General features: G+C 31.2%; 2 protein-coding genes across 2 annotated transcripts; both read left to right on the top strand.

The window, feature by feature from the left end:
• The first annotated feature begins 10431 nt into the window (after positions 1-10431).
• Positions 10432-11491, top strand: LOC105777929 (hypothetical protein). Its single transcript, XM_052621590.1, has one exon. The coding sequence runs from the start codon at positions 10757-10759 to the stop codon at positions 11306-11308; it is 552 nt and encodes a 183-aa protein (XP_052477550.1). The 5' UTR covers positions 10432-10756; the 3' UTR covers positions 11309-11491.
• Positions 11492-14606: 3115 nt separating this feature from the next.
• On the top strand, positions 14607-15593 carry LOC105777928 (thaumatin-like protein). The gene is made up of 2 exons (XM_012601452.2): positions 14607-14744; positions 14835-15593. The coding sequence occupies exons 1-2, from the start codon at positions 14699-14701 to the stop codon at positions 15548-15550; spliced, it is 762 nt and encodes a 253-aa protein (XP_012456906.1). The 5' UTR covers positions 14607-14698; the 3' UTR covers positions 15551-15593.
• The last annotated feature ends 1470 nt before the right edge of the window (positions 15594-17063 follow it).

Raw genomic sequence — 17063 nt, forward strand, 5'->3', positions numbered from 1 at the left:
ATTCTATTTATTTACAAAAACAAGGCTATCGATATTTTATGAAAAAGTATTGATACTTGTATAAGTATCGATACCATTTTGGATTCTATTAGTTTTAAAAACTGTTCATATGGTCAAGTATCAGTACCAAATGCCAAAATATTGATACTTGAGCTCAGAAATGGTAAAATCCTATCTTTAAAATGTTCATTTCATGCCAAAATCACATACTAATCAAAAGTTTACTATATCAACCAAAGGTATATCTTAATATCACCTAACCAATCAACCTAAATGTCTAACCAATATCCCTTCAATGGCACATCAATATCAAGCCAAATATTCAAGCATTCAACATTTGATTTCATATAAGCTTTATAACCTAAATACTTGAACTACCAAATCATTTTCAAACATAGCATAGATATAAACATGAACTTACCAATTCATTGATAAGCTTGAACTAAGCATGCATCACTTAACCTGTACAAGACATGATAAAACATTCAAATTCACTTATAAAACATACACCAAATATTGCCATCTATTGCAAGACCAAAACCATGTACCAACCATCATTATCACAACTATGCATTAACCAAATACACACCTAGCATATTAACTTCTTAACTATCAAACCATTATGCACATAACCAAACTATTTTAGCAAGATAACATCAATTTGACCATTTCCATCAGCCACATATATAAACACTTATACACATAACATTTAAATACCATCAAGATACAAAATGATCATATTAACCAAAAGACTTCCTAGGTACATGCCAAGACAGAAATTTGAAACATCACCAACACTTGAGTTTGGATTGATAAGCACATCATGCTTTCAATAAATGTTTCGGTACAATGGCATGTTTAACATGCATGTCAATGTTCGGTGTCAATTTATACTTTGCATATTTTTTATTTAACAGTAACAATGACATGCTATACATGCATTCCATACACAATTTCATCACAGATTAAGTAATCAAATATATGGCATGTCAATTAGAGCTGTCCATGGGTCGGCCGGTTCGGCCGGCTCGAAAAATTTTCTACCGACTCTTAGGCTCGGGCCGACCAAACCAAATATGGGCTCGAATTTTGCCCAGCCGGCCCGGAAAAAGAGTAAGCTAAGCCCGACCCGCCCGATTTTTAATAAACACAAAAAAAATATTTTAAAATAAAAAATAAAAAATATTTTTAAAGTATTTTAAAATTAAAAATTAAAAATTAAAAATTAAAAATAAAAATTTAAAAATAAAAATAAAAAATATATATTTATTATATTCGGCCGGGCCAAAAAGTTGAGCCGAGCCAGACCCATTTTTTAAACAGCCTCGTTTTTTGCCCAAGCCCATATTTCGGCCTATATTTTTACCCGAACCTCCCATATTTCGGCGGGCGTCGGTCGGGTCAAGCCGCCGCCCGACCCATGGATGTGTCTAATGTCAATCATACAATCAACCAACGCATAACATAGGTCATACATTACTTACAACTCATACACAATTCCATCAGACTAAAAAAGGGCCTTTAACAATTGGGCTTTTTAAGTGTTTACGTACCTTGCTTGACACCTCACTTAATTGCACTTAGGCCATTTATCCAAGCCAAAACTAGCAAGCAAATTAACCATTTAAATACATATTGTATGATTTCCAAACTAATTAGACATAGGGGACAGACCTGCACCTGTTAAACGTAAATACGAAGCACTAACTTAAATCCGCAGCTCCTATAGCTTTGATTCGATTAGAACTCAATTAGATATGTACACAATAGAGATCATTTATAAAAAAAATCAGCCCCCTATTACCCATATAGGGTTCGGCCAAGGCATTGGTATTAACCAAAATTTCATATTTGAATTAGAAAGTTAACACTTACCCTATCATGCTTACAATGAAGTTGCAAATAGTTCACCGAAGTTACTGCTGATCCAAATGGTTTGGATCTAGACCTTGAATCAATTAAACACAAAAGTAATGAAACATGTGAGATTCAGCCATTCCATAAACCATTTGGCCATAATAGAATATAAAAAGTAGAGAAAACTACTTAGATCTGAATGAACTAATCGAAAAAATTATGCACTTACACTACTTGCTCAGATCTGACGATAGAAAAACAACAAAAGGTAGGGGAAAATGTTTAGAAGGATGGCGAAAACAAGGACGATGGCTTGTTGGGATAGAGACAATGGAGGGAAAAAAGGGCTGTAGAGGTGCAGCAATGACAGTTAAAAAAACAAGTTTCAGCTTTTAGGAAAAAGAAAATGATTAGAAAAATAAAATCAAATGGGAGGAGAAGGTGAACAATGGGTGGCACAATGGTGAATAATGGTGATGGTGACACAATGTAGGAGGAGGAAAAAGAAGAAAGAAAAGAAAATTGAGAGAAGAGAGGGATAAGGAGGAGGGGAAGACAAAGGGAAATTAAGAGAGAGAAAAGTAAAAAAAAACCTCAACAAAAATTAGTTTAATCTTTTTTTTTTAAAGAAAAATTGATAGCTTTAGATAGTTTTGTTTTTGAATATTCAAGTTAATTAGATTTTTTAGTGTTTAAGTGAGACTGAAATTTGATAACTTGACAGGGTGGGAGACACAAGCTTAAAAGAAAATAAGAATTTGCGAACAAAGGGAATCAAACTCAAGTCTCAAGGAAAATTACTCTAGTTCTTAATCACTAGGTCAATTACTCACTCATGATATAATTTACAATTTTATCAATAAGAAATTCAAGATGTGACACCGCTTAACTATAGTTACATCGGGTGATTTTCAATATATTATAAATGGAACTTAATGATAAATTGGGAATAAAAACGGTGACATGAAATGGAAATTATTGATGCTTGATATGTGGATGGTTACATGATTCCGTGAAAGTCTCAATATTGCTTATGATTCGGAAATATGAATAACAGGTTTATTTGTCAATGTTGTTATATGCCTAGTTATGTCATAATATGCCAAAGGATAGCTAAGTTGAATGTTAATTTGATTAGTTTAATCGCTTTAAATATTCAAGGTATGTTAAATTCCATTTTGAACTTACTAAGCATTTTATATGCTTACTCGTTTATTTTCCCTCTTCCTTGTAGATCGCCACCTTGCAGAACACATCAAGTTGGATCGTCTTGAAGCTTATACTATCGTATCACCAAATTGGTAATTTTTTTCGATTATTCTGAGTCTTGGTTGTGGCATGTATAATTATAGGGAGTATTGAGGTTAGTTTGATGTATATAAGTGTTCTGATAAATGGTAGCTTTGAATGTTGGACACAGTATGAAACTTACCTAATGCCTGATTGTGGCAATAGTTGATGCTTAGATGAAATGATATATTTGTTATTGTACTTGGAATGCAAATTGGTGTATGATTAGTTTGATTTACTTATAAGGTCATAAAGGTTTTGTTGGCTATTTGGTACATGTTAATAAAGATTGAATTTGGTTTACATAGGTGAATGGAATTTGGGATCAAATGTGATTTATTTTCTATTGTTGAGGCTCATATTTAAGATCTATAAGCTATATTTGTGTATTTGCTATTGAGTGTGTGTAATGAAAGAAAAATGACAAGTTTCCATAAGGTATTTTTAGTTAAAGATATATAATTGCATAGTTTAGATATTAAGTGCCAATGCGTTTGAAATTGTTAAGTTTACATGATGTACAAATAGTGAATATGTTGATAAGAACTTGAATATAGATACTTGATTTGTTTGACATATTTTTAGTATGTTTTGAATCAAGTTAATCCATTCCTTATTGCATATTTGGTATGGTTTGATTGAAAGGCTTGAAATATGTATCAAATGGTTCATTTTTACCAAAAATAGAGTTCATGTCTAGATGAACAACCTTTTTTGTTGCAACGCCGACTGACAGTGAGTCACGCCACGTCGTCGAGTGGCCTAAGGTCACGATGTGACAAACTATTAGGTGACAACATGACATGGAGGAGGCAACGTCACGACATCGGTCCTCAATTTTTAAAACTTTGCAATTTGATCACATTTCGTGCTCGAGTCGATAAAAGAGTTTTCGTTAGCTCGATTGAGACTTGGTATTGATTGTTTATCATAGTTCAAATGTTATTGACACGTAATTGCATGAATGAATGCTTATTTACTGTGAATTTGTTCGTTATTGCTCTGGCGGTGAATGTAGCATCCTGTATCTCAAATTCGACGATTGGATCAGTCGAAGGGTGTTACATGAAATCTATGGAACAAAACAAAGTATCAAGTATTGTCAAATCGCCAAAAGGCTCAAAACTAGTTGGATGTAAATGAGTTTTTTTAAAGCCAAATGTGATTCAAGTGACAGTATCGAATGATATAAAGCTAGATTTGTTGCCAAATGATATACTCAATGATGGGTGTCTAATCTATCAAAAATAAATTTCTACACCTGAACCGAAAATAAATTAAATTTGTAATTTAAAGAGTAGGGTCAATCCCATAGAGGCTAGACTGATTAATTTTACGATTTCTTATGGCCAAGATTAAACAAAAATGCGAAATTAAAGAAAATGGGGATTAAATCTAAAATAAATAATAGAAATTAAATAAAAGTAAAAAGAAATAAAAATAAGTAGAACAAAATTAAATATAAATGAAAACTCTAGTCTTAGGCGCGATTTTGGCTTCGGCTTCGAACTGATCCTGGATAATGGATTTTCTCCTCCGATTTATAAGTTGGTTATAGAAATCGTGGAACTATCTCAAACCTCTTAATTCTTTTGTAGTGATAAATTAACTGTGGGAACAACTCGATAGCTAACCCTTACCAAGTGAATAACCTTGAAATCAACTTCTATGATTTAATTCCTTGGCATCCTTACGAACTAGAAGAACCCAGCCTAAATCAACAGCCTCAACTGCGCAGGTTGTTTAAACTTGATCGTTAACTCCCTTGACAGATCCAACCACTCTCTCAATTGGTCACATCAATTTTTTATTTGATGGAATGAATACAAAAATTAAGAATCGTAACAATTCACCAACAATATGTCATCCAACATTGAAATGAAGGGTACCCCTTCTCGATTTGATGCTAAAATGATGTTGTGAGATTATTGAGTGTCTCCTAAACTAGAGAATTCATGAATATCGACGTGAAAAATATTAAGTGCAAATTTGAAGTCTCACGGTTCAAACATTAGATCAATTATCAGCCTAAAACTAACTAATCATAAATTGAAGAACAAGAAAATAAAAATAAATAAAAGAAAATATATTAAACAAAAGGGATAAATCGCAAAATTATATAAAATCTCAAAATTATACATGAACTTCATCAAATGTGTAATATAACATATGAACTATGATTTTGTGTAATTTGATACATGAAATTTTGACTTGTTTCGATTTTCATAAATTACTAAAACAATTATCAATATAACACTATTTTACGTTAACATATTACATACACAAATAATTGTATTTATCTAATATGAAAAGAAAGTGATACATTTATTTTTAAATCGTGTATAGTTGAATCAAAATTAAAATTTTACCTATTCATTTGAATCGAAATAAAATTTCATATGTAATTTTGAGTTTTATCTAAATAAAATAAAAAGAGACAAATTTGGTGGTTGTGTGTTCATTCGCCTCCCCATTTATCCTCGTATATATTTAAACCTAAAAAATAGGGTTGTTTCATGCATATACTTGTAATAATAAACCCTAAAATAAAAAAAACTTAAAAATATAAAAAAATAATAGAAATAATCATAAAATAATTTTAAAATTTTCATCTTGTGTATCAACTCGAATTCTCATGACAATTTTTTTGTGCAACTCGTATATTCATTCGTTTCCCAACACATTGGACAAGAATTGTATCTACACATAAAATGATTGATTAAGTACTAAATTAAGTAAAATTTATGTTTAAAATTAATTAAAATAAATAATAATATTTCAATTAAGCACATTATAATTAATAATGATGGTATTAATTGTAACACCCCCAACCCGTATCCCTTGCCGGAACCGGGTTACAGAGCATTACCGGAGTTAACAAATCAAACAGACAGAAATCTCAAACATTTTATATCATCAAAACAAGACATCAAAGTATCATTTTAATCCTAATTATGAACTCTCCAAAATTAATCTTATAACCTCATTTACAATCAAACCACAAAATAACTAATATTTAGACACTCTAGGTACATGCCGACACAAAGAAATAAACATCACCATATTTGAGTTTAGGATCGTTATTGAATGTTGAATCAGCGATCAAACTTAAGTACTTAACCTGCGCACGGAAAACAAAACCGTACGCTGAGTAAAAACTCAGTGATATTTTTATAATCCGAATTTTTAAAGAAATTATAACAATAAAATATGTATAATAAAATGTTAAGCACAATTGAACATTTAAAATCACACAATACTCAATTATCATCACTTGTTATATATAATACATTTCCATAATTTATTCACATATCATTTAAACAATGGCACTATCCATTCCACCATCAATTTATGAATATATAACTCGTGTATTCCATGTATTTACAATATATTTCACATTCTATTTTCAGTTTACTATCTCATATTCTTAGCTCAAAGTAGATTCTATAGAACACACCGGATATACAGAACAAATACAGAGGTGCATTATTATGCACTAATGAACAGAGAGCACTAAAGTGCTATACAGAGAGCACAGATGTGTTAAACAGAGAGCACTGGCGTGCTAGTAATCAGAGAGCACTGACGTGCTAATAATCAGAGAGCGCGCTAAAGTTCCTTAATGGCATGCCACTAATATCCCAGCAGTTCTAAATTCCTTCTACTTGGGCATTAAAACTGAATTTTATACATATAAAATATAATCCAATTATCATATTTGCACAATTTCACATTTACACATATATATTCATAATATATATATTCCAATTCAATTCAACCAATATAATTTCATCACATACCAAAACAATCCATTTCAATTGTAAAACACAATAATTCTCACCTCAATCACTTGCCATAACTTTTAATTAAAATACAACAATTAATAATTAGATTCGAATTATAGAAATACAAATCAGGAATTCCGAGCTATTCCTCGTCAATTATATTTTTCACCCTTTTTAGTCGAGAATTCCAGTACGACGCTAGCTACGGAATTAAAATAATTAAAAATCACATTAAATATTTCAATTTTTACTCAATATTTGCCTAAATTCCAATTTAGTCCTTGAACTGAGACTAACTTTTATTCTCAAACTAATTTCATATTTTCATTTCATTCCCACTTTAAACTAATTTAACTCTCTAATTTCACCATAAATCCCTAATTTTGAAATTCTCTCAATTTAGTCCCTATTATTCAAAACTTATATTTTATTTTACAAATAAACCCTTTACTAACTTCTAACTTGAAATTCAATCAATTTAATCCCTAATTCTTCAATTAATTCAACATAACTCATGTCTAAAATCTACTATCTTTCAAAATTTCAACATAAATCATGACATATTTTGTTCTAGAACTCCAAAACTCAAAATTACAAGAAAAAGGGACTAAATTGACTTACCAATCAAACCTTAAACCTTGAAATCCCAAATTTTCTTTCTTTCCTTCCCTTTCTCTTTTCTTTTCTTTCTCCTTTGTTTTCGTTTTGCTATTATGTTTCTATTCTCTTTTCTATCTTTTATTTCTTTTAATTAATTAATAATAATATAATATATAAATACCTATTACTTAATTAATAAGTATGTACATATATTAATTACAAATGTATACATATATTTATTACACATGTATTTATAATTACCGCACACTCGTCACTTTTTATGGTTTAATTATTAATTTAGTCCTTTCACTTTTTCTATTTTATAATTAACTTTCACACTTAGTTCATTTTAGTCCTAATACTCGCTTAACTTTAATTTAATTAAATTCACTTAACTAAAATCTAATTGGTTATATAACTAATTTTATAAATATTTTTAATAATGATTTTACTAGTCCGTTTTACCAAAACGGAGACCCGATAATTCACTAATTCAAAAATATTTCTAAAATCACGCTTAACTTAAAATTATTAATTAATAAATTTTTCTAACTTTTTCATCGGATTTAGTGATCTCAAATCATTGTTCTGACATTACTGAAAATTGGGTTGTTACATTAATTATGAAGAGACTTTCTCACCAATCTCTAAGAAAGACTCCTTCAAAATTATTATAACAATGGTAGCTTGTTACGATTTAGAGTTACACTAAATGGATATGAAAATAAGCTTTTTAATTGGAGATCTTGAGGAAGAATTTTATATGAATCAACCTGAAGGTTTTACATTTGGAGGAAAATGTCATATGGTGTGTAAACTTAAGAAGTCAATATATGGACTTAAACAAGTTTCACAACAATAGTATATCAATTTTAATGATAACATAAAAAAAAATTATTTTCAAGCAAACATCGTTAATCTGTGTATATATTAAAAGATTTGTGAGAGCAAGTTTATTTTCTTGGTTCTATATGTGTATGTTGATGATATTTTGCTTGCTACAAATGATTTTAGTATATTGTGTGAGACAATTTTTTTTTCTCTCGAATAACTTTGAAATAAAATATATGAAGGAGGCACCTTATATGATGGGAACTGAAATATTCTGTGATAGATCACAAGATTTGTTAGGACTGTCTTGGAAAAACTACATCGGAAGAATTCTAGAGAAATATAATATGTATAATTGTTCAATAAGAATTGTTCCTATGCAAAAGAAGGGACAAATTTAATCTCATGTAGAATGGAAAAAAGAATATAAGCAATTTCTTATGATTATGTTGTGGGCAGTTTGAATAAATAATTACAACGAGAACAAAATGATCATTTTGTGCAATTATGGATCAAGGTCTCGAGACTTATCATGTAAGTCTCGAGACATCAAGGCCATTATCTCGAGATTACAAACATCGAAGCTTAGGGTCTAAAACAGGGGAGTTAAATCTCGGGACCTGTCTTAAGACATAAGGGTGCAAGTGACGAGAAATGAACCCTATTGTCTCGAGACATCATAGTTCGAAGCAAATATTTTAAAATAAAGGAGGCATTTCTCGAGACACTACCCTCCACTTCAATGATTTGAGTTAGGATTCATGTCCTAACTCCGTACTTGACCTCATATGATCATGGATCACTATGTGTGGACTTGTTTGACCTCATGTATGTGCAATTTACTTGTATAACTTGAAATGTTATGAATTATATTACATTTATTGGTTTGATTTAAATGGAAATTAATGATGATACTTTGAGTTACTCTAGTAACAAAATGTGACATTTTACATTCGGATCTTTCTTTCGAGTTAGACGAGGGTGTCACAACAACACCAAGGCTAACACGACTTGGTAACTTTGGTATCAACCATTGGAGCTGTAAAAGAATAATTTGCTTTGTATGGGAGTCAAAGGTCTTGTTACAGGTTAAACACTCATATTTGCTTCTCTTTTGAGGAGTGTAATAATCATTCTTGGCATTTCTTCTTAAATTATATTTTGGAAATCCCGTTTTCACGTATCTGAATTTACTCAAACACTTCCTAAATGTTGCATTGAAGTCTCTGAATCCATATCTAGACTCCATATTAGGCTTCTTAAACTCAATGTTCTTGAGAAACCCATTGACAAAATCTTCTTATTCCACCTTCTTCGGTTCATGTCTAAAGTACCCAGAATCAAAATTCTCAGAAGAACAAAATTTAGCAGATTTCTTCAACTTGTTGCCTCTTTGCTTTGTCATCTTCAAAAACCCACCACAGTTGGAAACACATTTCATGTTATTCTTAATAGTAATCCCCACATAAATAAACTATGAAAATTTCCAATTTCGGATTGTTGTCTCTGGAGATTTGAGCGAGAAAGAGACAGAGAAAGAGAAAGGGATCGACCTCATATTAGGCCAGCAGGGTAGGGTGCGGCGGCTAGGTTAAGTGAGGGACTAGGTAAATGGTTAGTGGGTTTGTGAAACCAAAAAGCTATGAGGACTTGTAAAACAAATTTACCTACCCACGTGGAAATCTGAAAATTATCAATTTTCCATTACTCGTTTAACAGTAATTAACGGCGGAATAATTTACTGATTAAATCGGAAAATAATTATAATTAAGTGATGAAATTATTTATAAAAAAATAGAATCATAATCAAGTTACTATTTTTATAGCTTATCCAATTTGATATTAAATCTAAAATAAGTAAAATTTTTCTTTCCTTTAGGGGTTCTTTTCTGAATCTTAACGATTGGATTGACTAGATTATTTTTCCTTCCTGAAATTGACTGAATTTGCTTTATTTGGTTAATAAGTTTTTATTTTTATTTTTATTCAACTCTTATTGATTTTCAAATTTAAAAAAAAAAAAATTAAATAAACCAAAACCATCCAAACCATAAAATCCGACTCAGATTCAATCAAATTTCATTACATGTAATTATTTTAATTTTGAATTTTCAAACCCAATCGAAAATCATCACCCGCACCCTCTCTCTATGCGTTGTCTCTTCGAGAAAACCATCAAAATCCTTTTTTCTTTTACATTTTTCTTGTAATTTGGTCTTCTCACCAAAATCTAATCTGGGCATCTTTCATTTTCCATTTTCTTTCTAGGGTTTTGAAGTGTTTCCCCTTTCTGGCTCACTTCCAATTCTAATTCAAGTTCCAGTTTTCATCATCTGGGTAGTCTGAGATCTCCCTTCCAAATTTGGGTTCCTTTTTTTTTCATCAAAGATTCGATGTCACAAGGCTTTTCAATTGAGCTTTACTTTGATCCAGCACTCGAAAACCAAGTCTTGAAAGCTTGGAATGTATTGGCTCGTCGCCAAATCAGCACTCAGTTAATTGAAATTGAGTCAAGGCCTCACGTTACTCTCTTCTCCAGCCCTTTTCTAGACCCTGCCAAGCTTGAATCTGTTGTCAAGTCTTTTGCTTCAAAACAAGGACCTTTACCTCTATCTTTTACTTCAATTGGGAGTTTCCCAAATGACAAAAATGTTCTTTTTCTTGCACCTGTTCCAACAATGGCCCTCATACAGTTCCAAGCTCAATTATGTGAGGCAATTAAAAAGGAAGGGATCGAAATTGGTGAAGAGTTTAAACCTGACTCTTGGATTCCCTTTTGTGCAGTAGCTCAGGATGTGCCAAAAACAAGAATAGCTGAAGCTTTTTGTGTGTTGAGAGAGTCCAAATTGCCTGTTTCTGGATATGCAATGGACATTGGATTGGTGGAGTTTTCACCTGTTCGTGAATATTTCTCATTTGAACTTGGGAATACTGTTGAGGCATGAGATTTTGAGGGCTCATTATGACAGTGTGTGTTCCTTTTGCCTTTTGTTAGAATTCCAAATTCTGTTTTCATGATGTGCTGCTAATTTAGATTTTATTTATAATTAGAAATGAATGGTGGATTCTTAGTTGCAACTTATTATGTTGTTTCTACAGATCAGATTGAAACTTACTTCTTTATCCTATCATTTTCCTACCTTCTATATTTTAGCATTACTTAACTTTATTCAATGGGACTAAATAATGGGTTGCCCTCAAAACTTTTATCAGTCTTTTACCCTTGTGCATATATCTAGTTTACTAGAATAATGGGAATTGTAAAGAATCCCATTAATGTAATGAATTTTTAGTTGTTACTGCTTGCATCTAATCTCTTTTGAATCTAACTTCTTGCATTGATGAGGATATGTTTTACTATGATATGATCGGATTCTATATTGGATGGGATAAAAGTTATTTTAGATTGGTCCATACCGTTGTCAATCTGCTATCTTGGTTTGTATGTTTGGACTTTGGAAACATCATGTTGATTCCTGTATGTACACACGCACGAACGCTCGTTGAATGCACCATATTTTGGATTTTAGAAGTTATAAAGATTAGATTGCAAAGTTTTTTGTATGTGTCCTGCATGTTGCTTTTGACTTCCTCGAATAAGCAAATGAAAAGTATTTATCCAAATAATTCAGGTTGCGTTTGGGAACTTGGATTTTAGAATTTGGATATTGATTTCAAAAGTAGGGTAAATTGAGTACTAAACTATTCAGAAATATAACTTTATGATAATCTCTCAAATCCATGAATTTGTTAGATGCTTATTTAGTAATGAATTTGAAATTCTCAAAATATCTTTGGATTTGACAACTCCATGTTTTTATACCTTTCAAATATATATTAAGTCAAATACCAGCTAGTTTTTCCATAATATGCATTTCATTCTTACCATTTACATAATAATGAAATCCAAATCCCAAGTTTTCAAATCCATGTTCCCAAACGGAGTATTAATTAATCATGTATTCTACTTATTGTTCCGTAAACCTACTTATTTTCTTTGTTTCTACATGCATTATATGAGACTTTGTTTTGAGTTCCGATTTTCCATACATTCTGCCTTGACTTATTCGTATATTTGCATTGTATATCTTGGAAGTGTTTGTCAATATAGTCTTATTGATTAGTTTCATGCTAAGCAAATTTGATGGCCCTTTCTGCTCATTGACAATCAAAAAAAAGAATCCATCCTTGTTGGCTTGGGTTGCTAGACAGTTTTTTTCTTTTATTTTGATGTTTAACACATCATGTGTACTGCTTTAGAATATAGACCATGTCTATATATCACTTCTTTATAAAATCTGTAATTGAGCCGACCTGAGCTCTAGATGTAAGAAGCTTGAGTTAATTTGAAATTCAAGGCTCGAAGCTTGTTTTGAGCTCTATTAAGTTTCATTTTTAAAGCTTGAACTCAATTTGTGAAAAAAAAATCGAGCTGCTTGAGCTTGTTGATTAAACTTGTTTATCTAATAAATAATGAGTTCGTTTCCCATGCTCAATATCAAACTTGATTTTTTACTCTCAGGCTCCAGTTGGAGATCAAATTGATATTTTTCAGTACTAATTAAAAATAACATATATAATTATAATAAAAGTTTGATTAGGTTCATGAGCATTATTAGGGTGCTCAAATTTGGCTCTTTTTATGGCTTACGAGCAGACGTAATAGTTCTTTAGTCTATGCATCACTATGTTGTCTGTCAACAATGGTGTCCATGTTGGTAAAGCCCTTTTATTTTGCCAATCAAAGATGATAAAGCCTAACTGAAGATAATAACTAGGATCTTCAGCTTATGGAATGCTATGATATTTTCTTATAAGTTTTAACGCATTACATTTTGTCTTGTTCAGTACTTGTTAGATTTGGCTTAAAGTGGAGTTTAACTTCTGGTGTAATAGTAGTGTGGCTAACTATGTACTAGCTTAATTGGATTTGACTGTGATCATTTGATATTGGTATGCATTGATGCCTCTATGCTCAACTTTAAAAAAAAAAAAAAAATTGGAGGCCTTTGGAGTATCATATCCTTGTACCCAAGAACGGATATATGTCAAACATGTATACTTGAAGAAGAAAAATGAAGAGAAGTTTTTCCATGTATTTGGAGACTATTAGATCATCATATCCTCGCAAAAGCAGAAAACCTTACAAGTAGTAGCAAAAGGCTCATCAATAATGTAGCAGCAACTTCTACAAAGGTCGAAAACAGTTCTTCAATTATTTCATGAGCATGAAGCAGTGATCTATGTTTCAATGAAATGCTCAGCCGTCATACTGAAGGTTCCAACCAAAGCTTCAAATTACCATCGAGACTAGAACCCCATTTACATTACCATCAATGCGTGAAAGTTTCCTTTCTGCTTCATGGGCTCTTAAACCAACGAGGACAAATTGAAGCTGTGGACGTCACTGGGACTAGTCGAAACTAGCCCTTTTACAAATCATTAGAATTGAAACAGAGGTGGTCTGAGTTTGGATCCCATGTCCATCACGCTCACGATCCACAGTTGCGTCATGGTTCTTGACCCAAAAGTGGAATAATAAAACCAAATTTTTAGGAAAAAAAACTCAAACGTGGGAGTCAAAAATCCAGCGAAGATACAAACAAATGGTTATGGTAAACTAAATTTGAGTGTAACTCTTTACTCTTAATATGATCAGAGTTTTGTAGCACTTGGGAGAAGTACTATGGTTTTGGTAATTACATTGAAAATGCTAAAAGTAGGATCTATTTAAGAAATACAATTTTCTTTTTCGAAATATGATTGGTTGATGCCTGTCACATTTAGAAAATGTAGTTTTTATATATTTCATATCAGAATTCAGTTTCATCCATCCTACCCCATTTGATATTATGTGACATACAATTATTATTCTTCATATTTATTTAAAATGACTCGTATAATGGTGACTTGATTTTTTTTTTTGACTAAATGTGTTTGTAGAGACATTTATGTGTCTATATAAAATTTTATATATTTAAAGGATGATATTTTCATATTCATATCCATTATATGTTAGATACAAGTATTATGCATCATCCATTACCCTTCTGAATGTTGTGAAAATGATGCAAAAATACTCACTTCCAACTGTTATACTTAATTCAAATGACAAACACAAACAACCTGATTTTTAACAGTTTGTAAATTTTTACAACAAATGTCGACTTCCTTCAACCTGTTTGATTTTCCTTAAAGACAAGATTGCTTTGTTTGCAAAAATTAAACACATCAAACCTTAAATTGCAATCTAAGCAGACCTAAAATTCGTAACTTATGTTTCCATTTACAGTTTGGAAAACCTTTTGTCTTTCATCTCCATCTGAATTGAAAAAATGAAGTCATTGCAGGTTGCTGCTGTTCTTCTGCTCCTGTTTTCTGGTAATTTTCATACCAATTATTATCTAAAATTTGTTGAATAACTGATGGTTTTAGCAATATTAATTCAATGGAAGCGAATAAAATTTGCAGGGCATTCACTAGCACATACGGTAACATTTTATGTACACAATAAGTGCCCCTTTCCTATATGGCCAGCAACGGCCCCCAACACCGGCCATCCAGTGATAGCAAATGGCGGATTCTATCTCCCACCAGGACAGATGCAGCGGTTTGAGGCACCGTGGACGTGGAACGGACGAATTTGGGCAAGGACAGGTTGCAACTTCAACTCGAATTGGCAACCGGCTTGTGAAACCGGTGACTGTGATGGAAGGCTCCAATGCAATGGACTAATAGGAATACCTCCAGCCACACTAGTCCAAGTTGCACTTCAAGGTGATAAAGGCAAGCCAAATTTCTACGACGTTAGCCTGGTTGACGGCTACAACCTTCCTGTCTCGGTCACTACACGACCTTTTTCACCCAAATGCACCATCGGAAGCTGCTCAAAAAATCCAAACAACTTTTGCCCTCAAGAACTTCAAGTTGTTAACAAAAATGGGGAAGTAGTTGCTTGCAAAAGTGCTTGCTTGGCATTTGATATCGATTCATTTTGTTGCAGAAACGAGTTTGGGACACCTGAAAAATGCAAACCAAGTGTGTATGCAAAGATGTTTAAGGACGCATGCCCTTCTTATTATAGCTATGCCTTTGACATGCCTCCACCATTGGTGAATTGTGCCTCAAAAGACTATGTAATTACTTTCTGTCCTTCAGCTTGGGGGACTGACCAGGCTTCTAGTTAGAGTTTTTATAACTTTTTCTTCAAATAATACACACTTCTTACCACACAGTTTCTTTTTCTTTAAACTGCATTTGGTTCGCCGAATCTTAAATTACCTTTTATAATAGGATTACAGATGGAATGTGAGATTACTTTGTTTAGTTCATTTAACTGGAATGTAAGATTCGAGTATTTAATTAACGGAATGTAAAATTACTTAGAAGTACCATTTTACTCAATTATCATTGTTATAAAATTTGTTTTAACAAGTTTACTTCCTTTAATATTTATTAATCTCACTTTCTATAAAATTATGATAAATTATTACAATTCTTAATTTTATTACAATATATATATTAATAAGTAAATATATTATGATGAAATAAATTTGTAAATCGTAATTATAATATTTCATAATAAAAATATTGCAACACATTATAATTATAACCATAATTAATATATTAATAAATAATTTATTAAATAAAATATAATGATTATAATTCTAATGTATGATATTTGCTAGTTCACTATTAAGAAATTTTTTATTTATTTATAATTAGTCTTAAATTTTATTTAAGAAAAAATTAAAATGATTATAATAACAAAACAAAGGGCAAATTGATTCAAAATTTAAAACTACGCCCATAATTTAAGATTACATAAAGAATGGGCCGTAATGAGATTATACCCTATGTTATGAGATGATCGTAATGTGAAGTTACGAAATGATCGAATATTGAAATCCAAACACCGTAACTCTGATTCTAAAATATAATATTATGATAAATATATTGCACAAACCAAACCCCTAATAAAATTATTATCTTCTTTTATATGAATTTGTGTATATATTTGGTAGTATGATATCAGTCACCTTTAGCATATAGTTAGTTTCTGATGTTTCTTCTGACCAAATATTTTCAACATATGTATTTGTTTTGAAGAAGGAAATTTCCAATATATTATAAAAATATGTTGTTCAAAGAATTGGACGTTTGATCTTCTGTAGATGGGTTGTAAGGTGACATCTCACCAATGTACAGGAAGAGACCTATACACATTACACAATCATTTTGAATATAAAACTATTGAATATATCGATGAAATAAATTAACTAATAAAAGGACATACAAACATAATTAATTCCAAACTAAATAAATGATTAAGTAATATTTAATATAAATTTTAGCATAACAACACTAAGTTGTAGTTTATTAGTGAATGCTTGCTTTTGTTTTTCAAAAAATATTCTGAATTCAAATTATAATTGTAAAAAGTAAAATAAAATAACTCTTACACTAATAAAATATATAACTAATTAAAGAAGTGATCCTATACGTTTTTTCTTTTCTATAGTTTGTTTGCAGGCAACGGTTGTTTACTAACCTTGAGTGCATGCAAGGAAGAATTGGTCAAAATGCATTTTGTTCAACCTGTTATTATAATATAGAAAATATGTTGCATGTCATTAGAGATTGTCAGGCCACTAAAGAGATTTGGTTGAATTTTGCGCCCAACCTCAGTTCTTCTCAAAA

Source organism: Gossypium raimondii, chromosome 10, assembly GCF_025698545.1.
Source record: "Gossypium raimondii isolate GPD5lz chromosome 10, ASM2569854v1, whole genome shotgun sequence".
Lineage (NCBI taxonomy): Eukaryota > Viridiplantae > Streptophyta > Magnoliopsida > Malvales > Malvaceae > Gossypium > Gossypium raimondii.